Source organism: Neopelma chrysocephalum, unplaced genomic scaffold, assembly GCF_003984885.1.
Source record: "Neopelma chrysocephalum unplaced genomic scaffold, ASM398488v2 Primary Assembly neopelma1_75, whole genome shotgun sequence".
NCBI lineage: Eukaryota > Metazoa > Chordata > Aves > Passeriformes > Pipridae > Neopelma > Neopelma chrysocephalum.
In genome coordinates, this window is record NW_020897736.1 from 4,980,476 (window position 1) to 5,003,374 (window position 22,899).

Genomic DNA, 22,899 nt, shown 5'->3' on the forward strand with positions numbered 1-22,899 from the left:
ACATACAAAGTTGATTCTCATGTGTTTAGATCACCCACTGTGGATGTCTTCTAAATGGCTCTCCATGAATGTCCTGATGCTGGATGAGAAACGTGTGATGGTGGATGCCAATGAGACATCGATTCAGAAGATGTTTGAAAAGCTGGGTATGTCCTAACGTACTTGTACATACACTTAAAATGAAATGATCATGATACCAGCTGTGCACATCAGGGTAAATGGAGGTTTCACTTAAAGTAGTCAAAGCAGCCAGCATTGAAAAAGGTATTCAAACTTTTGGGTTAGTAAGTAAGAATCATTCAGTGATTTTTCTCCTGAATACTTCAGTCATATGAATGTGGGCTGCTTTTGCCCCCTATAGCTTCCAGTAAATCAAGGTATGAGTAGCAACTGAAGTTATTGCTAGCAAGCTTTTGAATGAGCTTTTTTAATGTAAACTGTCTGCTCAGTTTAGGATCAAAATCTGTCTTGGAGAGGTTGGGTGCACATATTGCTCAGTGATGTTGAGCTTGCTATCCCTCATTGCCAAAATGCTTTCAGATTTTTCTAGTTTCAAACTCATTGTACTTTAAACTGTCAACACCACTTAACCAGGTATTTCTGCTCATTTATGGAGAATCTCAGTCCTGTGAGATGTAACCTCATGATAGCATGGAATATGCATTGACAGGAGAAATGTTATTGAACATAAAATCTGTAAGTCCTATTATGCACAGCTCACTGCAAGGACAAATAATATGGACTTAAAAGTATGTGCTCATGCAGTTAATTTGACTGCTTCCATGGTGCTGGGAGGGAAAGGTGTAGGTAGTTCTACTTGTGGCTCATAGTTGGTTAGTAAGCCAGATTGCTTGATGCTACAGCTGACTGTTGCTGCAGGATAAATATGTGGTGATGCAAAAGTTGATGGGGTAGAATGAAGACTTGTGGGTAGATGAGAAGTTGGGGGAAGTAAGGGATCACTGTAGAGTAAAAGATAATACTTCCCAGTAGCAGAAGACTCTTTAAAAGGGAGAAAAATTGTGGGAAGGAGAAAATGATCCAAAGGTGGAAGACAGCAACTGTGAACCTAGAAGAAGGTTTGGTGCCATGGGGGTGAGTGCCCTTATTGAAGCTTCCCTCAAATCTGAGATGATTGCAGGTGAGAACCATGCAATTCAAGGCTTTAAGGTGCATTTAAAGACTGACTATACACCCTTTAGTGAATCACTTACCTTCTCAGTCTTAGATTGCTTTAATTTGCTACATGACCAAGGAGTTGAGGATTTATAAATGCTTGAAAGTACTTTAAAAATGAGGCAATTAATGCTAATCATGGCTTATCTTTTGCACTTGAACTTCACAGTCTGTGTAAGTTCTAAATAAACTCCAGTAGTCAGTAAGTTCCTAGGACTGAGATGGGTCTACTGAGAAAAAACTATTGCTGATCTGGGTGATAGATTCTACTGAGCTGCTCCTGAAAGTACCAAGAAGCAAAAAGGCAAACTTTGCAACAGAGAAGTCTTCTGATCCTAGTCTAGCTGTCAGGGCTTTGTGTAAGCTGAGCCACAGCTGAAACATCAGAGCTGAAAAGAAGTGGGAGGAAGCTTAACCTAGGTACTAAGTGTAAGAGTCTCTTTTTGCTTTCAGAGAAAGAGGGACTCAGAACTATCTACTTTGAATACATCTGTCCTTGAAAGACACTTGAAAGAGCACAGTGTCTGAGCCATACTCACATAGATTTATGCAAATGTGCCCTGATCATATATTGTAGCAGAATTTCAGCTAATTCTTCACACACTGCACAAACTGAGTTTATCTTTATACTACTGGCACATCATAACACTTTAAACACTGGCTGTGCTCCAGGCACTGTATACACCTAAGGGTATTGCTGGAATAAACAAGCCAGCTATGTTCCTAGTTTGTTCTCTGCCTAGAATTTGGGAAAATAAATTCTTAACAAACGAGTAGGAAATACCTTCCATACTTACATCTAACCACGTGATCTGATAAACTATTATCTACTGTTCCAATCGGAGCTCGCCACATGAATTTGAGGTTTTAATTTTCAAGTATGCACTGTATGTTTCTTTCAGGCATTTCCACAATTAAAGTGAATATTCGCCACGCCAATTCACTGGGAGGTGGTTTCCACTGCTGGACATGTGACATCCGCCGCCGTGGGACCCTGCAGTCTTATTTTGACTAGTTATGAACCAAATAGGTAGCAATGGTTCAGCTTCTAAAATAGGCATAGGAAATGAACAAATCAATGTCACTTTTGTTAAAATGACTGCATGAGCTCTAGTGCTTGATCAGTGGTGTCCTCACAGTGGTCTGGTAAATGTTTCATTCTTAAATACCCTTCACTTTCAGCAGGATAATTGAAACTACTTCCATCAGCAATACAGGTTTTCTGGCTGCCTTTTTGAAAGACATCCTTCACCTATGAAGCCTTTTCATGTTGGCTTTGAATGTAAAAGCTTGACAAAACAGCTAAAAGGCCTTGTTAGAATAGCTTGGCCACTAATATTGGATATCTACCTCTATCGAGTTACTCTATCAAATAGGCAGCTTGAAATGTGAAACTTGAGTAAACTTTCCTTATTCCTTTTAATCACTTTTTTTCCTAATATATTCATGTCTCATGAAGTTAAAACAGATGCAACTGTATAGATCTCTTATGGAACCAAGTAATTTTATAATGTTTTTCACATTGAGCCATACAGATATTTACAGAGAGTTTCCAGTATGATCTAACTTCTAAGACATGTTCACTTACTTGCCATGTACTTCTACATTTTCTTCTGATGCATGTCATGCACCTGAATACCTTTTTATATTGCTTTTTGTATTGCTGAAATTGGGTTTTATTTAACTTTTATTCTGCTTGTACAGGTTTCACTCTGAGTTGTTTACATAACTTAAAAAAAGGCACAAAACAAAACCCCAACGACAAGCCCTCCTAACCTTAAACTTCTGACACCTTACAACCCTGTCTTCCTTCAGCTGTAGCAGATACAGAAAGATGTATCAAAACATGCCAGATGCCATGAAGGAATTTGAGTACTGATTACTGACTATGTACTTTTTATGCTAATAAAGTTTTTTGCATTCTCAATTTGTTGTTTTTCTGAAAATGTGTAAGTATGAAATGTCTGGATGGAGACAAAATACACATGTAAAAGACACTTGTATAATGCAGAAAACCTTTGTAGTGTGTTGTTCATATGGTATGTTTCTACTTCTGTTTTTCACATGACTGGTGGGGGAAAGTAACACTAATAGATGTTTCTTAACAGAATGTGGAGGAAACTACTTTTACAATGCAGTGCACCTTGACAGAAAAGGTGTCAGGCATGACATGCTCACGTATAAGCTCTATGTCCATATTTTAGAGTTGGATAGGGCTAAACTGGTCGAAGATCAACAATCTAGAATGCTTTGAGATATGCCAAATTGGAAGGTCTAATTAGGCAGCTGCCAGCACTGGACCAGGTATAGAAATGGTCCCTTGTTTCTCTCTAAAATCAAGGCTCTTTGGACAATGGGAATTCATCTGAGTTTTCCTGTAACCAGGCTATGTTTTCCAATATTGGCATTGGAGCTGGACAACTGCATTAGAGGAGCACACACAGCAGGTCCTCATTCCCCTTGTTCTGCAAGCTGAAGTGCCCAAATCACATTTGTGTGTCTGTGCTTGGCATAAGATATCACCAGGTATGGCTAAAACCATTAGAAACTGGCCAAGTGTGGATTAGTAACCAGACATGTGTACCCTGGGTGCCTCCAGGATTAAGGAGACCATATTTGCATATAATGTTATAGATGAAAATCTGACTTTATAAACATTTCAGCCTTTCCCCAGCTTTTTTGTTTATACCTTATCAAATGCTCTTTTATTAAAATCTGGAACTATGCACACAGTAGCAAGACTTTCTGCTTTGATACCACCACTGCTTCTGAAGATGTTTGGTTGGTTTTTTTTTTTGCTGTCAGTAATACAAGTTCTTTTACCTAATCCATGAATGCTTTGACTGATTTGGGAATAGACTTGTCTTTTAAGTCATTTTTCCTTCAACAAGAAAATCAGGGGAGTTGTTCCATATGAGCTTTCTGTTCAGCAGTGGTGTCAGAATACAGATTGTAGAGACACACTACCAGGAATGCACTGACATGAGGAGGCATTACTACCATTGTTTTGGGACAGAGGATGATCTGGTGACATGAATATTTTTGAGACTTTTTCAGACCTGACTTCTTCACTGACCATAAATCAGTTAGTCAGCCAGTCTGTTTCCATGTTAAGTTACAAGAGAACTACACTTGAGTACTCCATAAGGTACAGCAATGGTTAAACAGTAAGTGCCTGGGAACTGCTCCAGCCTGCAGAAGCAAGGATTATTTGGGAACCCTGTGGGATTCTGCCTAAGCCTCCTGCAACACATGTCCAGGGAGGACAAAGTTTGTATCTCTGCTGGAACAGCAATATTTTCCCACCAGTACAGGGAGCATGAGACTTTATTCACAGGTATGTTTACAAATGTCCCTGGGGTGGATATGCATGTCTGTATTGCCAAATGTAAAATTGCCCTGTCTCACATTTTCTTCTGTCCTATCAGTGTTATTTGGAGATTGTGCAGCTCTAGGAGAGAATTTATGAAGCGGAATGCAATGATAAAAAAAGTTCTAAGGTAGATTTTAAAGCTCTACTGGGCTTTCTCTATGTATTGAAAAACAGACCATTTCCCCCAGCCCATTCAGAGGGAGTGACACAGAAACAGCACAACCTTCAGAGGAGTGATGAAGGGAACGTGATACATAAGAGTGTTATGGTGGGTGCCGCCACATAATACTTATAATCTTCCAAGTTATTTTTATTCTTACAGAGAGGGAGGTCAGCCTATGTCGTAGTTGGCTTTGGTTAGACAAGAACCTGGAAATAGGAATCTACAGTGAGAAACAGAAGGGCTTGGGTTCTGCTCCGATATTGAATTACAAGCAATTTTATGAAGCCAAATTACAAGTGGGCAGCAGGATACTATTGGTCAGAGGAAGCAGGCATGATGGTGCTTGACCACCTCTGTTTCAGGCTGCAGTTTATGTGCAAATAAAACAAACTGAATGTGGGCTGGACTTGAGTTCTCCATAATTTGTTTTTCACTGGCTGTGAAGGCCTTAAATACTTGCTATTGCTTCAGATAAAATCAGCTTCAGCTTCCATAATAGATGGTACCTCAAAAGAAGCAGCAGAAAGACAGACCTGACTGGGAGGCCCAAAACACTGTAACTTACAGTTACAGCTGTAAGGAAGGATGATAAATCAGTTGCCTAATGCACAGAGATGTTTTCAGGGTGGGCTCAGCTCAGCTGCAGGGAATTAGCTAACCCCTCCCTGGGCGGGGGCCCTTGGGAACTAGGATTTTCCTTCCATTTTGCTGCTGAAACCCGGCTCTAGTAAGCTCCCTGGTTATGAGAAGGCATGTGTAGTTGCATAGGTGCCTGTAATAAGGATTCTTCGTGTCTGTTTTTTTAGAGAAGATACAATTCCTACAGTACCAGCGTCAATCCAGAGAGGATGTGGAAAGAAGGTAAAGTCTCTGAGGCAAGAATAACCTCCTGTTGTGTATCTGTTGTTCGTGGTTGGCAGTGTTACAGACTGGGGGAATTAGGGGGCGTTTGCCCTACTCAGTGAGCAAGAAGGGAAGAATGGTTTTCTCCAGTCAGTTGCTTTGAGCTGTGTCTTTCCAAGCAGAAAGTGGTTGTTTCTTGTTTCAGTACCTCCTGAATATTTCTGCTCTCTAGCTTAAAACACTCTCTTTTGACTCCATTTCTTGGCATCCATATGAGTAATAACCCAAACTGGAAAGCCTGGTGGACAGTTCCACAACTGTGATGTTAATGCTTAAGAAGGGTAGGCTGACATTTACTTGCCTCTGTGTAAAATTAGTCTTGGTTTTTAGATCAAAAATTAGGGCACTGCAGGAAATATTTTTTCTCTGGTGTTATGCAGTGCTGGTTGATATCTGAATGTTGGATCCACATATATTTCTGCTAGTTAAAGATGTTGCTAGAGTTGAATTCCCTGTTCCACCCTCCTATCGGAGGCTCTTTATTCTTGCTAGGGAGAAACTCAGTGTGTTTAGCTGTGCTAAAAATGTCAGGATACCCCTCAGTCTCTGGTGTTTATCACTTCCCAAGAGGGTCTGCTTCTTCTTTCCTTCTGCTAGAGCATTCTCTGAGCTTAATTAAGCAGGCAGGAAATAGCTGCATGATAATGAATGATGTCCCAAGTTAGTGGTTCATTCATTAGTTTATAGCAAATTATCACAATTCATGACTTAATGAAGTCAAATATATGAATGAGAAACAGAACCTTCTGAACTGTTTTTTACTGCTATGTTATTTTCATAAATAACATAGTGTGATTAATTGGGCAGCCCCACAAAAAATAAGCTAGTAAAATCCAAGGCATGCTCTGTAACAGTTTACACCCACTCCCTGCTCCCTCTGTGTCTCAAAGGACAAGAATGAGGGGGAAACCATTTATCTGAGACCCAGACAGGATAATATGAAGGTCATTCCAGCTGGCAGAGACTAAGGTATTCCCTCAGGTACATTGATCTGTTATCTTCATGTATGATAGTTTAGGGACCTGATACACTTAACTGTGTTTCTGCAGGTTCCCATGTAGAAAAAAGTGTAGAAATTCTGGTTTGTGTTTCTGTGTTGGCATCTTAGTGGTGTTGTTTCCTGATGCATAATACACCTGTCTTACTGTGTCAGAGCAGAGCTACAGTGATGTGAGATTTTTTTCTTTGTTTTTACCAGTCCAGTATTTACCTTAGGGAGTTTTGGATCTTCATCTGTTTCAGGTGTCAGATGCTGCAGTGGCATATGCTTGGAGAAAAGCATATTCTGAGAATTGCATGCAATGGGACGAAGGCTGAGTTGTTAATGGATTTGGATGGGTTTGTCTGTTTATAGCATTTAAAGCAATGAAATTCTTCCTGGGCTTTCCCTACAGCTATAGGGAATGAGGTAGAGAAAGAGTAGTCATTGTGCTTGGTTGCCCTGCTGCTGCTCCATCACTTCAGGAGAGCATTAACTGTTTTTTTAAAGTCATACTTAACCTTCTTCTTCTAAAGTATGGTATCTCACCCACCCAGGTTCTACGTACTCAGTCTTGCCTCCATCTTTTTATTTTATGTTTGCCACTGTGGCAGATGAATGTTTGGCTCATTTATGGACCTAGACTTATGTACCTGTTTTGCTGTGACTGTGTGCTGGTTTTGGCTGGGACATAGTTAATTCCTTCACAGTACCTGGTATGGGGCTTTGTTTTGGATTTGTGCTGGAAGCAGAGCTGATAACACGGGGATGTTGTAGTTACTGCTGAGCAGAGCTTACGCAGAGCCAAGGCCTTTCCTGCTCCTCAAGCACCAGTGAGGAGGTTGGGGGTGCAGAAGAAGCTGGGAGGGGACACAGCTGGGACAGTGACCCCAACTGAGCCAAGGAATATCCCAGACCATGTGGCACCGTGGTCAACCATAAAAGCTGATGAAAGATGTGGGAGATGTTTGTCAGCTTGCACAGAGGAGCGAGGACTGATCCCACTCGTCAGTCCTTGGTGGTTTCACCCACACCAGGGCCTGGCCTCCTTTGGCCCGTGGCATGTGATGAGCACAGGGCTCTCACTAGTCAGGACCCCATATACCAGGTTTTGGCCAGCAGGGAGACCTTGGGGACCATCCACTCAAGGACAAGCGAAGTTGCATCCTCACACCAAATGCCAGATTTTATCTAGGAAGTGTTGTCAAAGCCCAGCCACAGCAGCACTAGAGGGTGCTGCTGAGACGCCAGTAGCTTTCTTCCAGTCTGTCCTAAGGAATGTTTTAGAACGATTTCTATTTATTAATTTTGTTCCTGATGATGTTTTGATCAAAGTCAGTGAAAACACCTCAAAATTTTTCTCAGGGGTAGATATCATTTGTTTGATAATACATAAAGTACTATTTCTCAACATCAAAAAGTAAATGTCTATACATGTGAAAACAAGTGCTCTGAGTGCAGGGACACAGTCAGACATTTCCTCAAGGGCTGGCTGTATTGTTTAGGCTTGCATAGATTGTAAGAAATTAAATTAGGGCCAAAAGAGAATTGATCTCTGCCTTTTTAAACCTCCCTCACATGGACTAAGAATCACAAAAAAAAGTTTTGACACAATCATTAATTTTAAAACTATGGCCCAAAAGCCATAGATTTATAGGGTAATTCCCCATTCTTTTAGATACTTTCTTGGGGCTCAGTTATGCCTCCTTCTTTACAGGAAATTAAGAGCAAATGTTGATATTTTATTGAGCTCCAATACAGGTGAGATTTCTGTGGATGATGCGGTCTATCCTGGCAGTTCCTGTTCCCTCAGATTACTGCTAGAGTATTTCCTTCTGTTAGTGAAAATATACTGCTTGCTCTTAGAAATACAAAATGTGTTTGGAAGAACTAGAATTTAAGATGAACTGGAATCTATTCACATTACCCTTGAGAAATTCCAAGTCACTAGGATGAAATAGAATTTAAGTTTTTACAGAAGCAGCAATTGCTTGCAAATTGCACATTATTTCTTTTGCAAATTGAAATATCATCTTGGTGGTACATCAGTGCTGCACTTTTGAACAGCAAATTTAAATTCAAACAAAATCTCTCTTGTTTACTCTTTTGTCTATATTACTTCTGAGTCAGCAAGGCATTGAAATAACTATTAGGTGACCTGATGTTTATGGGGCTGTTGGGTAGAGTTTGGCCCTAGCTAGCTGGAATACTGAACTGTGTTCAAGGGAGCTACAGTTCAGTGACCCCAGGCTCTGTTACACAGCTCACATAAAACTTAGACCAGAACTGTCAGGGTTTGTTCTGCAGCTGACTAGTGAGCAATATGATGCCACTGGGTGTGTGACATCCGTGTAGAATAGGAAGCAATAATACCCTTGGTTTTTTTAAAATATCATTGACAATACTATTACTTACACTTCATCAGTATTTATCTAGTACTTAATACATACAAGTATTTGGTTTACCACAGGCTTTTCTCTCATGGGAAAAAATAGTCATTGCATCCTTCGGTAGGGTAGTGGCAACAGTGGGTGTGGGCTTGCTGTTCCCAAGAGTCATGAATGTTGAAAACTGAGAAATTTCACACATCCCCCTTCATTTCAGGGCGAGGAAGTCTGAACCAAATTTCTTTAGTCTGCTGGTGTGCTGGATTTTTCTTGGGATTGCTGGCATCAGGAGCTGGCATCTAATGCTGCGAGGTGTTATGGTGCCACAGTGAGTTCCTGAAAAAAAGGGTGAAATGGGGATGGCTGTCTTGATTTGAAACATGGCAAGAAGAAACCTCATTCTTCTGCAAAGCAAAGGCCTGCTAAAAGAGTCTCCTGCAGCATCTTGTTCAATGTACTGGCTTTGTTTTGAAGGGATGGGTCTCTCCCCCAACCCTGTTTAGAAAGCCCTGTTCCTTGGGAGAACTCAAGGGCTGTCAGAAGGATGGTAAATACAGTTATGAAAGGAGAAAAAAAAGGAATTTCCAAGACTGAGTGACTTGGCCAAGGTGAAAGAGGAAACCAAACGAGATGTGGAGATAAATACTCTGTCTTCTATGTGTGTGGCTTGTATTTTAACCACACTGCCATTCTTTTTTCTATATATTCAGTAATGTGTGGTAATTGGGATGCTGGCCAAGAAGAGGCAGGGAAGAGGATTGCAGTGGTTGTCCTTATCAATTGTTGGGCAATGATTTCACAATTGTAGCTCATTTTCTTCATTATGAACCCAAGAGACAGGCTGTACTGCACCACTGCTGTCTGCAAACACCAGCATATTCAGATCTTGCCCCTGTTTCTGCTAAAAGATAAGCACAATATCATGCAAAATGAGATTTCTTTCTTAAACAAGAAGAGATTTATAATGGTCAAACACTCAAGGTATGCCTAGCAAATACCAAAACCTAAATCCTTTGCAATGGTCTTCAAGATGCTGTCATTTCCCAAATAACTTGGGTCTCTGAGTTCAGCTCACAAATCTTTTCTAACTGGAACAAACAAGTTTATTTCACTATACCAAGAGTCCATGTTTACTCACAGCAGCTCTGATCCCTGTCTTGCAGCTTATCTTGGGAAAGAAAAACAATTAAAGCTTTGTTTATTGTTGGCTAATGGCATTGAAGTTACAGCCTGATGTCTATTACCCTGTTTTGACACGTCTGCTTGAGGCAGCAGCGTGGAAGCGACAGGCCAGGGCAGCCTGCATAACGGGCAGCCTTATCAGGGCTTGGGTCAAAGGTCTGTCAGACCTGAGCTCTGAGTTTTATGCTTGCATCTACCACGTGTCAGCTGAACATCCAGCTTCGTGAGGTTCGAATACTGTTGGGGTGTCACTAATGGCTCAGCATTGCCAGGTGTAGGGCAGCTTGGAATAAACCTGCTCCCAGCCTGATGTCAAATGAACCGTGTCTGTGGCACTGGCACCTTCCCTCTGGTGTGACTTCTCACGTGGGTGTTCTTGTTGGTGTGAGCTCAGCTGGGAGCCTTTTACTCTGTGATATTTGCACGACCTCTTCTGTCTGCTGGACCATCTATTTTTGTGAACCTGATGAATCCTCTCTATTGAGTTTACTTGAATCTGGCCCTATTTCAGAGCCTGCAAGTAATACAAAGCAACTTCTCTAGGAAATAAAATGAGAAATAGTTTTTAGCTTTCCCTGCTGGTCCAGAAGAAATAAAAGTCATTTCAGACATGTTCAGGGTGCTTTCTGCTTGCCTCTGCATTAGAAATGCAAAAAGTTGTTTTGTCTCTATGGCCCCTTCAATTTAACTGCTCCTGTTCTCCTGCAGAGGTGAGTGTTGTTCCTGCCTGCTTTCTGAGGGAGAAACTGCACCATGCTGTGGGCGATCCTGAAATAAAAAAAGGAAACTGATACCCGGCTGCAATTACAGCTCTCACTTCCTGGTCTCCGTTCCTGGGCTGTACTTCAAAGCCATCTTTAGACCCATCTGCACTTTCCCTTTTCTTTTTCATCCTTTCCTTTCCTGGTGGACTTTGACATCAGGACTGCAGATGTACAAATAGGCTAAAAAGTTTAGTATGGCTTGGTATCGGGGCTACATCCTCCAGCCACAAGTCAGCTCCTGATGCAGGAAAGAGCCACCATCCTTGTTTTACAAGGGAAAACCACCGAGCTGCAGAGACAAATGTGTCTGGCCTGTCATTGCCCAAGAAGCTAGTGACTCATCCATCGGGAGAGTCCTGATTTCCTAAATTAGTTTGGAGTAAACCAAGCTGTGGGCTATCCTTCCTGTGATCTGACACAACTCAAAACAGATGTCTGGTTTACACTAAAGGTTGAAGCTGAAAACCTTGTGAGTTTGCTTCTCCACAGCAACTATAGGAAAGTTTATCTTATATTATGCTGTGTATGTGGAAAGCGTTTCCTTTGAATGCTCTGTTTTAAATTAGGAAATGGGCAGTTCAAAACCAAAAAAACCTGTGAAAATTACTGCCAGAGAATGCCATCAAAGCAGAAGACATAACATGGACACCTATGTGGATAATGAGATAGAGCACTTTTGCTTGGTGTTTAATGCAAGCAAACTTCAGAAGGCTGCGTTTGCCTACTCTGGAACATAGCTAGTATGTCACTAAATGTGTGACCTGTAAAGAGAAACCAGAGAAAAACCAAAATGCAAAGCAATCTGATGTTTCAGGCAGGCCCTCGCCTGCTCTATTAAAATTCAAACGGCAATTAATGATCAGAGATTTTTGCCCAAGAGAGTAAAAGGAAAGCTGGAAAAAAAGAGTCCTTGAAGCTGCTGTAATAAACAGCCCTTGTGAATAACTGGGGCAATGATTGGTGAAGTCCCCCCCGGCCCATTCCTGCCTTGCACCCTGCTTGAGCTCGAGATGGCCCCAGCTGGGCATGGAGGGCTGGTCAGAGGTGCCTCAGGAATCAGGATCAGCTCTGGAGAGACTGTCAGGTTCTGTGCTGTGAAATCTCTTTGGCTCTCAGAAAATTACCTGGGCATGTGGAATCACAGAAAGTCATGTTTAAACTTGGAGAACATTTGTAGCAGGATCTTACAGCTGGGAAGGGAGTACCTGATCTGCTTATCTGCTGGTTTGGATAGCAAGTTCATATGAACAATTTCAAAACAGAAAACTTGCTCAACTGCGCTGCTGCAGTGAAATGAGCGTGTTCCCAGGATCTCAAGGACTGTAGGCTTGTGCTGGGCACTGGGAGAAGTCTGGAATGGTGTCACACTTGTGTGTGTGGGGATAAGTCAGCTTTGGTTTTCCTTGGGTTTGTGTGGGCAAATGATAGGAGGAGCCTTCCTGTCAGTAAACAGAGGTGCAAGTTTGATGAAGACATTGAATATCTCCAGTGCACAGTTTACTGTTCTTGTGAGATAGTAGCACTAAGTATTGTCTATTGTACTAGTCATACATCACAGGAGGGGAAACTGAGGCACAGGGCTTTAGATTTACATCTCAAAATGACAGAATCAATGGCAAAGAAAAAACCAAATTGCTGGTTTCCAAATCTCCACTCATTGTTTGCCTTGCTCTCTCTATAAAGATAGATCTACACCCTCATACTTCTTGCCTGTTTTGTCACATTTGCCTGGCTCAGTCAGACATACCCTACTCAGTGTTTGAGGACCTTTGTAACTATTATGTCATAACCTAGATAGACTATTCTAGTTACTGACGATTTTGTAAAATGTAATCTCAAACTCCTTAAAGACCAATTTTAATTAAAATGCTGAGAAATATATCACAAAATCCCATGTGATTAATGATGAGTATATAATTCAGCAAGTAATCTCAACCAAATCACTTATGCACTTTGTGCTTCAGTGGCAGAAAGAGGTCTAAAAATCAGACTCCTGTACTGCTAATTTTTAATGATGCTGCCATTATGAATATTGCATTAAAATATTTCATGTTTGGACAGAATTAACTTTAATCTTTCCGCAGTGTTGCGTTTTCCCCCCCCCCAAAAAGTTGTCTCCTGCCATATAGATATTTATGAAGAGTTGTTCAGCAAGAAGGGTTGCATATCAGAGAGAGGAAAAAGTGGCCGTACTTTCTTAGAGTAGCCATTGACCCTGGACTGCTCTGCTTTGGGATTCTTAGAGGGAGACCTTTCCTGAGCAGGCCAAGCAGCTGTACTGAAAATGAACCCATGTTTGTCTTTAAATAGATGCCAGAGATCACAGTTGGTTTCGAAATTTTAGGGCGCCAGTTATCTGCAATGGCACTGCCTGATATGCAGTGTAAACAGAACAAAGAGGATCGATCTTTTGTTACGTGCTTTTATTTATATTTATTGAAGCCCCTCTCTATAACATATACCATGTGTTTGGAGGGAAATGTCACTTCCTAAATTGAGTGTGCTCCTTTAGGTATGTGGTTACTCTTGAGAAAAATAATCCATTTGCTTGAGCAAGCTCCTTTAGGCAGTCTTGTAATATAGCCTGATTTTGACTGACTCTGGAAGGGAAGGGAGGCTATTTTGTAAATTCATCCTTATTTTATGTAGACTTCTGAGAGTGAGTGGAAATATTTTAAGCTGAGCATGTGGCAGATGGAATTCTTGCGGGCACCTGGATGGGAACTTGTGATCTCTGCTACAAGGTACCCTGTGGGTGTTACCCACCCAGCTGCCGGGGCACACGGATCTGCACATCCTTAGGGAGAAATGCTGAAGGGTTTTACCCCAATGGTGTTCACAGATAGAGCTTTTTGGGCTTGTATGTGGCCCATGCATGTCTGCTGAGAGCATTGCATCCATCAAAATTAATTTATCTCAGAACATTCAGTCCCCTGCCATCTTCTCTGGTCTTCTGTCTCTAATAAAAATATTTATCTACCCAAGCAATAGGTTGAATGTAAGTTGGCTTTATTACTGTAGTGACGTTGAACGCTTGGTTGCTGGGTGACTTTGCTTCTGATTTTATGGTCTAGGCCAGCTCTGGCAGCAGAGAGGTGTGGCCACGTATTGCACTCTGTTGTCAGGCTTCTCCTGAGGTGATCAGAGGTTCAGTGTCAGTTCTCCTATAGCACCTGGGAAGCTGTACACATTTGCCATTTGTTATGTGAAAACCTGAATCCACAAGGAAGGCCTGAGAGAGATACATGCCTGACAAGAGCAACAATCAAGGCTAAAAAGAAAGGCCAAGCTCTGTGAAATCCAGCACGGAATCAGGATCTGCAACCTTGGATTAGACAAGTGACCATAAAACTGACGTCTGACTTACTGCAGGGCTTTTGCAAACTGGGATACTAGAGCCTCATGGTTTGGTTTGCTTTTTCTTGGAGGGTGATTTAATGTTTTTCATTGGAAAATAAGGTTTTGCTACTAATCAGACATGGAAGAAAATGAAGGAGCAAATATTTTGGAAACCAGCTCTGTCTCTAACGGTCCTTGGTGCAAGGTGAGAACTTTTTCCCTCCCTCCCCATAATTACAGAAATTAGTATCTCTTTCTGCTGTTTACAAGTGGCTTCAGTAAACCATTGCCCTTGGACCAGTCTGAATAGAACCTCTGCATCAGCTTTGTAAACAACTTCAGAAATTCCTTAGAGCAAGGTTGTGCTAAACGTCAGGCATAGAAATAAAATGGTAATGTGTGTGGTTAAGCAATTGTCATCCGCCTCGCTGGAAGTTTCAAATATCTGAGTAACTACAGGTTTCTGTGCCGTGGAAACTACCAAAATAGTTTTCTTAGGTGTTTGGAAAATCCAGAAACTTCTTGTAATTTTAGCAAAGCCACTGCTTTAAGATTTGCAGGTCAAACGTGTTTAGTAAAACCATAGCAAGCATAGGGTAAGATAAGCATTAACTTGGGCAAACAAACTGACAATTTAACTGCATGGAACTCAGTGTCCAGCAAACTCCTCATATTCTCTCAGAGCTCATTGGAGAGCATTTAACCTTTTGAATGGGTCAGCTGTGCTTTTTGTCAAATACCGAACAGTGACGTTCAGAGATTGTTTTCTGTTTGCTTGTGTTTGTAATTTGATCTCATGTAACAACATTGTCCTCGGCTCACATATAACCACGGGGGTAACTCTGACATCCTGGCTGAAAAAAAACCTTGTTGTTTCCTGTGCTTGAAATTTGAAAGATTTCCAATTTGGACACGTTTCCATGTTTATAGTAATCTCATCCTGTTACTTGAAATTAAACGATTATGATTTGGGGAGCTGGGTATTCTACCTCCATTTTGGTTTCCCCAAAAATACTGGGGTTCGTTTTCTTCACAAATTTTGGAGAGGACTGGTAGAAGTTTTGCTGTTGCCTGTGCTGAGGCCAGGATTTCAGTCCAGACATTCATGCTTTGGAGAAGGAGTCTCTGGGAGATGACATCAGAAATGTGCCAGTTTACATTCTGGCTCAGAATTGCCTTTTCTTCATAGGAATTACTGGAAATTAAGACAGAACTTAGGAAACTGGCAATCTGAAAATATCTGAGTGCTTGCTACTTCTTAAAAAATATTCTTAGTGAATACAGACATGTGTGTATCTAATGAAAATATGTTTGGTTTCAAGAGCTGGTCAAGTGAAAGGAACTCAATCACCTTGTCCTATTGGAACATCTGTTCAGCATTGATCATTGATGGCTTGGTGCACCTCAGGGCACTGCCCACACAGTCCTTCTCATTAGTGCTTAGGGTCCTTCACTTGAGTATGTCTAACAAAAACATGCATTGCTGTTGCATTTGCTGCTTTTACTTTCTTGTTTACTAAGTTGGATATCCAGTTGAAAGGCAGAAGCAACACATACAAAAAAAAAAAAAGAAGAAAAAAAAGGGACAAAACAATGAGAGCAGTTTGTAAACACCAAGGCTGAAAATTATTCACCCCAAATATTTGGCAAATGGGCAACAATAGCAGAATATGTTCACAGAACTCTGGACCAGTTTGCAATCAAAATGTCTGTATTTTCATAGCATACTGTTAATCTTGGATCCTGCTTTCTGTGGAGGTAGAGAATTAATAACTGATTTCTGGAAGTACTTCCTCAGTCAATTTTTACTACATCTGCAAGTGTGCCTTGTTTTAAGAATACTGTCACTTTTTTAGACTGAGATTTTAATTCATGGGAGCCTGGGCAGGATGCATGGCTGTGGCAGGAGATAATAAATTGAATAATAACATGCACTCTCTCATGGCCTATAAGTTCACAGAACAGGTGAAGTTGTACATATTACTGTTTCACAGCTCATGGAATATGATTTTCCTTCTGTGAAACTGATATTTTCTAGTTTTTCCTTTAAAAAATGGGGAAAACTCCACCCTACTTCAGAAAAACCTAGAGGGTTTTTTCAACCATTTTTTAGTTATATTGGTTGCAGTCTTAACAATTTTACTTCAATGTGATAGCACATTTTTTCTCAATAAATATTGAGAAATAATATTGAGAATAGCTCATTAATCAGCCACTCAGCAACTGCCTTTGCATCTTTCAAGTGCAAATTTGTGTTTGCAAATAACTTTGCATCTTATTGTGGGTACAAATGTTACTCATTAGAGCCTCTTTGTCGCCGTCCCAAAATGAGGCAATTGAAGATCCAGCTACAAATATTTGTGTTTGTGTTTCCTATCTTAGTGTTTAGTTTAAGAGGGTTCAGTTTTATCTTAGTGTTTAGTTTAAGAGGGCTCAGTCTTAAGCAAAATGTGTTGATGTTCTTTTATTTATGTTTATCATAAAATGCTGTCGTTTTCTGTAGTTAGACTGGGAAACACTTGTGCTGTGGCTCAGCACGGGGACCTGCACAAGGGCTGGCTCACACCAGCAAGGCCTTGCTTTCCTAGAATTTTAAATGCACTTGTAGGTTTTTAAATAAAAAAGAAGCTGGTTAGTTATTAACTTGCAGAAATATCTGATTTTAGAGAACAGAAGATTACAAAACAAACTGGATTTTCACCAGCTCCTGAAGGGCAAACAGAACACTGCATCTAGGGGGGAGGCGGGCGAGGAAGAAATTTGCTCCTTGCATTTCCCTGCAGTGTGTTTTTATGTTGAAGCTTTTTCACTCTAATAGTACTTCATGTAAATGTTAATTAGCACTCCAGGGGAAATGTGTTAACAAATGCACCTTTGACACAGGTCCACAGCTACGCTTTGCTCTGTAGCTGCAGGCTGGAAAGATTAGCTGGCAAAGTAGCTTGTGCTGCTTTTGAGGAAACTCTTCAAACAGGAGTTCAGTGGAGCTTGCTGAACGCTTTGACTTTGCTGCTCTGCTGCAGCTCAGACTGTGCTTGCTGCTCTACAGAAGTGGTGCTGGGTAAAATGTGAGCACTTGTAAGAAAGAAGATCAAACTCCTAGAAAAGGGATACTTCTAGCCATTAGCAGGCTTCAGATAAGTCTGCTTGGGCAAGGGCTTTCATGTGATGAATAAAAAAACATCTTGACATAGCACAAACTTTGTGGCAGAATTGATTCCTCCTCCCGCAGTGCTGATCTCGATTAGCAATAAATACAGGTGGTAAAGTAATTCCTCTAAGTTGTTAGAGTAGAAAGGTAACAGTGACACATTCATAAACACATTCGCCTCATCACTGCACTTCTTCACCTTTCCATAAACAGCACGTCAGAGGTTCAGAAAGGGAAATTATTTGTAAGGTGGGATTTTCCAGCAGTATTCAAACCTGCCTCAATTCAGGTTAACATGTAGATATTGTGGTGGTTTCTGACCAGATTAATTCCCTAACCTGCCATGACTTCTGTGAAAATATATGCAGGGCCATTTCTCAAGATTTGGTTTGTTCAGCTGTTTATTTCTGTGCGGTATCAAATCCTGATTTCTCCCTGATGAGAAATAGCTCATATTTAGGACACTTACAGTGAGAAGAGTCCAAGGTTACTAACAGCTGTCTGGAAATGAAGTTGGTAATTTCAGCCCAGCCCTCATGAGACTGGTCTGGGGTTTGCAATAGCGATGAAAGCCCTGCTGGAGGAGCATGCCTGTGTCTCCAGGAGTGAAGGGCAGCACTATTGAAGGGAGTTCTCCCCTTCCCTGGAGCAGGATGTTGCATGAAGGATGCTGGTGTTACCATGTCGCTCTTAATTGGGTGGTCTGACTGTGGCATCCTTCTTGTGTTGCCCTCAGTGGGTACTTGCAAGAAGTGTGACTTATACTTTTTTCCTTCCTGTAAAATTATTTTTTCTGGCTTTTCTGGCCCTGTGGGGAGTTTCAAGCCTGTGAGCTGTTGCTGATGAGGGTCATCAGCCTCTCTTTCGGAGCTGACTCAGGTTTTCAGAGAATTCAGCAAGTAGGAGGGTGGGCAGAATGTGACCTAGGGCATATCTGAGTGGTGAATTGCCCCAGGAAGCCTGACCTCTAAATATGTCAGCCATGGAGAGGCACTGCTGCTTTCTGCTCACTGCATCTCCAGGTTACAGGTGTGAACCAGGCTGTGCAGAATGTTCTCGGGCTGCTTGTCCCAGCTGTGCCTTCAGCTTGGCTTTGCCTGTGGACCGTGGTCTGGGACAGCCCTGAGATGGTTTTCCGGCAGAGGGAGTTCGTGTGAGCACTCTTATTTTGAAGTGCAGGTGAAAGAAACACCAATCTTCTCCGCAGTGGGAGATCTCTTCACTTTGAATTGCTGCTAGATAAATGTGGCCTTGACTCAGTGAAATATGTCCAAAACTACTGGATGGAAGCCCTCTGGCACAGTACTGCACGAGGATGCTGCTGCTCAGGAGGAGAGTTTTATTGTGTTTCATTCTGCTCCCTCCTTGCCCCTGCAGGGAGCCTCATCTGAGAAAACAGCCCCCCAGTTGTGGTCAGAGCTGCCCAAACCTCCTGTGTGGTGAGGCACCGAGTGGGGATGGGGAACCTGCGAAGGCATCCCAGCCTGCCCTGGAGGCTGCTGCTGCTGCTTTGTGCACTCCATCAGCCCCTCTGTGCATGGCTGGATTTTGGCCTCAATCTACCTGCCTAAGAAGTGTTGATAGAGGTCAGACCTGAGCTACGCTGGTTGGTGCTGTGGATGTGTTAAATGGCTTTATTAAGAGTGATGGGCTTGGTTAGCGTCTGGCCCTGCTTCTGCTGGAAAATTTGATGTGGGAGGTGCTGGGCCCTGGATCTGGCTGCCAGTAAGCTCTGGTAGGCAACATCCTGCCTTTGACACCAGGTTCTCCTAAGGCACCAGGACCTGAAATCCCCGCTCAGACCTAATTCTACCTAAAACCAAGTGTTTTCACCCAGAGAAGGTGTGAGACAAGGCTGTGTGAGGGAGCAGCAAAGCCTCACAGAGACACCTCCTTCTCCTTCAGGCTGTGGCACAAGGGGCACAGCCTGAGGAGGAGACAGCACGTGGCGCCTCCAATGTCAGCTGGCAGTAGGTTATAATCAAGCAGACTGCCTGCTTCTGTGTCCTGTGGTGGTGACAAAAGATAGAAGTAATTTTTATTAAATTCTGGTTTCAATAGCTCCCCTTCCCACCTGATTGTAATTAGTCTTCTCAGCTGTTTTACTTTCGCCATTTGTTTCTATATTCATAAATCTTGTCTTCCAAATTTTAGCAAAAATAGATATACCAGTCATCAGTTGTCTGAGATCATGTAAAAATTGAAACTTAAGGACAGCAGTTCCATCCATAGGGTTGCTGTCTATCTGTCTGGCTTTGGTTTTGGCTCCTGCTGTAAGTAATCTGACTCCTCACCCTGCCAGGGGTTAAAATTCAGCTCAAGACAAGTGCAAAACTCTCTCAAGTTTTGATAACTTGTTTGCTGTCTAACTCAGCAATAATCTGGTTCTCACATTTGAGTGAAATGATCACCCAGCAGGAACTGGACCTCTGTCTTGTTGAACGATGAATGTTGCTTTAGTTGCTCAAAAGGAAAACATACAAGAAGTGCAGAATTCTTGTTGACCCAACAACTGGAAGAAACATCACAACATTTCCTAAATCAACACATGGCAATTTTCAAAACAAAATCTAAACAGCAACCAGAAGCTTATAAGACAGGATATGATACTATGACCAAACCAAGACATTGAATCTTTCCTGCCTAAACCGTGGGGAGGAGCTGGGAGCTCTCTTTGATGACGTTAGCTCATGTCTCAGAAGAGCTGCTTGTGCATGAACATACCTGCTTTGCAGTCAGGAAATTTAATTATTGCTTTCACAGTAGCCCTCACAGAGTACCCTCTGCGTGAAATATGCATTCATATGTGATGTGTCCCATAATTTTTTCTGTTTCCGCATATGGGGTTAAGGTTAATGTTCCATACACTGTGGACAAATACTAGTTGCTATGGGTACCATAGCCTTGAATTTCCTGTCTCCTGAGTGATTAAATTCCCCACCTTAATTTTACTTTATTGGTTTGCTTCTGTAACTCCTTATTTCCTTGGTTTGCTCTCCTTGAATTTCACAGGCTACTCAGGGATCTACTCAGGCTTTTGTATTTTGTGCACCAGTGTCAGGAAAAATTGAGTGTTTTTCACAAGGTGTATGAAGCAGCAGGTAATAGAGCGGAGTGACATCCAGCACCCCAGGGGCTGTGTGAGCCCTGGCTCTGCAGTGGATACCCCAAATTCTTAAAGCCTCTGCTGCTGGAGACCACCCAGCCTCGCTGGACTCCAACACTTGTGTAGCTTTACCACTGGAGTGTTCCTTCCTGCCACGCTGTCTCTGTGCTGTGTGAGCCCATATCCTCATGTCCTGCCTGCAGGAGATGTGGAGAACAACTTCATCTGTTCTCCTCCTCAGGAGCTTAATGCTGGTAACAGCCAGATTGAGCAGTCTGCCTGCCTGCTGGAATTCATATGGAGAGTATCAGGAGGAATCTGCTGGAGTTTGAGGGTTTCTGTCTCAGGTCCTACAATAACAAAAGGGCTGCATTTGGCTGATGGGATTTGGAGGCCTTTGCAACACTGCCAGCTGCTCTCCCAGTGCTTTACAAACTGTCCAGATGTTTAGGTGTATTCTATAATCCTAGCCCTCCAGAAAATGGCATAAAATAATATTGAAATGGGAATGACAAGCTATAAAAACATAGCCCTAGTTGGTAAGTAAAATGAATAAGTAGCTATTAAATGCAAAATGAAAAGGCATAAAGAAACAGTGGGGAGCTTTTGCTGTTTAATCTGAAGTGTTCTATAAATAAAGCCAGATTGCTACATATTGACAAGTTTGGTCACCCCTAATTTAAGGCATGTCATAGGCAGTGGAAAAAGTGTCCAACCGACCTGACTAATGTGGATAGAAATAGAGAGCAATTTGGAAAAGTAATGCTAGAATGCCAGCTTTGTAGCTGCAGACCCTGCAGGCTGGATTTCAGTGCCATCAGCTGAACAGCACTTTCCTTCAACAGCCTTCGTGGTATTGAGGTTGATTAACTGACAGTGTTTACTTTGAAGTCATGATAATTAAAGCTGGAGTGTCATCTGCATTGTAATTAATATGCTCCTCTGCGCCTAATTCATTCTGACAGTATAGATTAATGATGGTAAATGACCAAGAAGGATTTATCATGAGATGATTCTGCGTTCTACAGGCTGCCTCAGACAATTACAGGAAGTGATTGTTAAGTTTAGGCTATTGTCCTGGTGTAATCGTGCATGTGCATTTTCAGCTTTGTTTTGCAGTAAAACCCATCCAAGGGCTTCATAAAGACTCAGTTATGGTCCCTAAGAGGCTGAGCCACGCTCGTAAATGGGGGAGACAGAAGTACAGGCTGGTGATACCACTCTGATTTTTCAGTATCCCCGTGTGTGTAGCCCCTGCCGATATCAGTAGGAGCTGAGACTGAGCACTATTTCTGCAAATTAGATGCTTTTGCAAATGTAAGTGTGTTGGGAGGTCAGGTAATGGGGTCAGCTGTGCTGTGAGGTGCCTCTCTGGGGCTGGGCAGCCTTGTTTATTACCCGTGCTCTTTGTCTGTGGCAGTGCTGGTGTCTCCTCCTTCAGTGCCATGGGGAGGAAGGGATCTTTTTCTCTGCGTATGGGCCACAGTATTCAGCAGTCCTGTCTGCCAAGAACTGCTGTGCATCTAAGCAATAGCCTCAAGAGTGGTCATTATTTTGAATGACCAATGCACATCATATAAAAGAAATGTCCCCTCAGAATGAAGGTACTGAGTTCCCTGCGAGCTCAGAGCCTCAGGAGGTTTCACTAGTCAGGCTTGCAAAATCTTGACTTTCAAGCCAAACCGGTCACAGCTGGGGTACAACACCACATCATGGTAAGCAAAGGTCACTAAAAATGATATAAATGAAGTAAAATTTTCCAAAGCACATAAGGTGCACAATCTCTGCTTACTCCTTGCAAAAAGTCGTTTCACCACTGCGTTTTCCTTATGATACCTTCCTTGTGTACACAAGGACTTAACCTAGCTTATTTAAACTGCCTCATGCATTGCTGCAAGAACACCTGATTAACAAGATGATCGATGTGTGCTGTTCCACTTGTCAATCAATAGGAATTACTATGCAGGGGACTAGTCCAAAAATGAGAGATTACAATGGAGATTTCCTTTTCTTTGTTTCATGCAATGTTGCCACGTGAGCAAACAAGTGCTAATAGGATGAGCAGAGCTCCACTGCCTCCCCTCCGTAAGGCTGGCATTTTCCTCATGCCTTGACTGTTCCCTCATTTGTACCAATCCCAACCTTCCCCGTAGGAGTGGTTCTTCTGCCGCAGGATGTTCCAGGGGTGCCCCTCCAACCTCCTGTCAGTCCCACCAGCCTCTGCAGCGCCTTTTTCAATGCTGGCCATGAGCATGGGGTTGGCTGAAGCTGTCATTGACCCCAAATGGACTCGAGTCAGTCTCTGGTGTGGTTGATCTACCAGTGTCATGTACTCCCATGCCAGACCAAGCACAAGGCTTAACTGCAAGTGGTTTT

The 22,899-nt window shown here is 42.2% G+C and overlaps 2 protein-coding genes across 2 annotated transcripts in view; both read left to right on the top strand.

Annotated features, from left to right (window-relative positions):
• Positions 1-3,103, top strand: part of GATM (glycine amidinotransferase) — a 13,812-nt gene extending 10,709 nt beyond the window's left edge. The window contains 2 exon segments of the mRNA XM_027688424.1: positions 11-146; positions 2,079-3,103. Of these exon segments, the coding sequence (XP_027544225.1) occupies positions 11-146; positions 2,079-2,191 (249 nt within the window). The 3' untranslated portion in view covers positions 2,192-3,103.
• A 10,917-nt stretch (positions 3,104-14,020) lies between these two features.
• The window catches only part of PDE8A (phosphodiesterase 8A), a 149,565-nt gene continuing 140,686 nt past the window's right edge, over positions 14,021-22,899 (top strand). Inside the window, exon 1 of the mRNA XM_027688155.1 lies at positions 14,021-14,471. Coding sequence (XP_027543956.1) covers positions 14,406-14,471 — 66 coding nt within the window. The 5' untranslated portion in view covers positions 14,021-14,405. The remainder of the gene's footprint in view (positions 14,472-22,899) is intronic.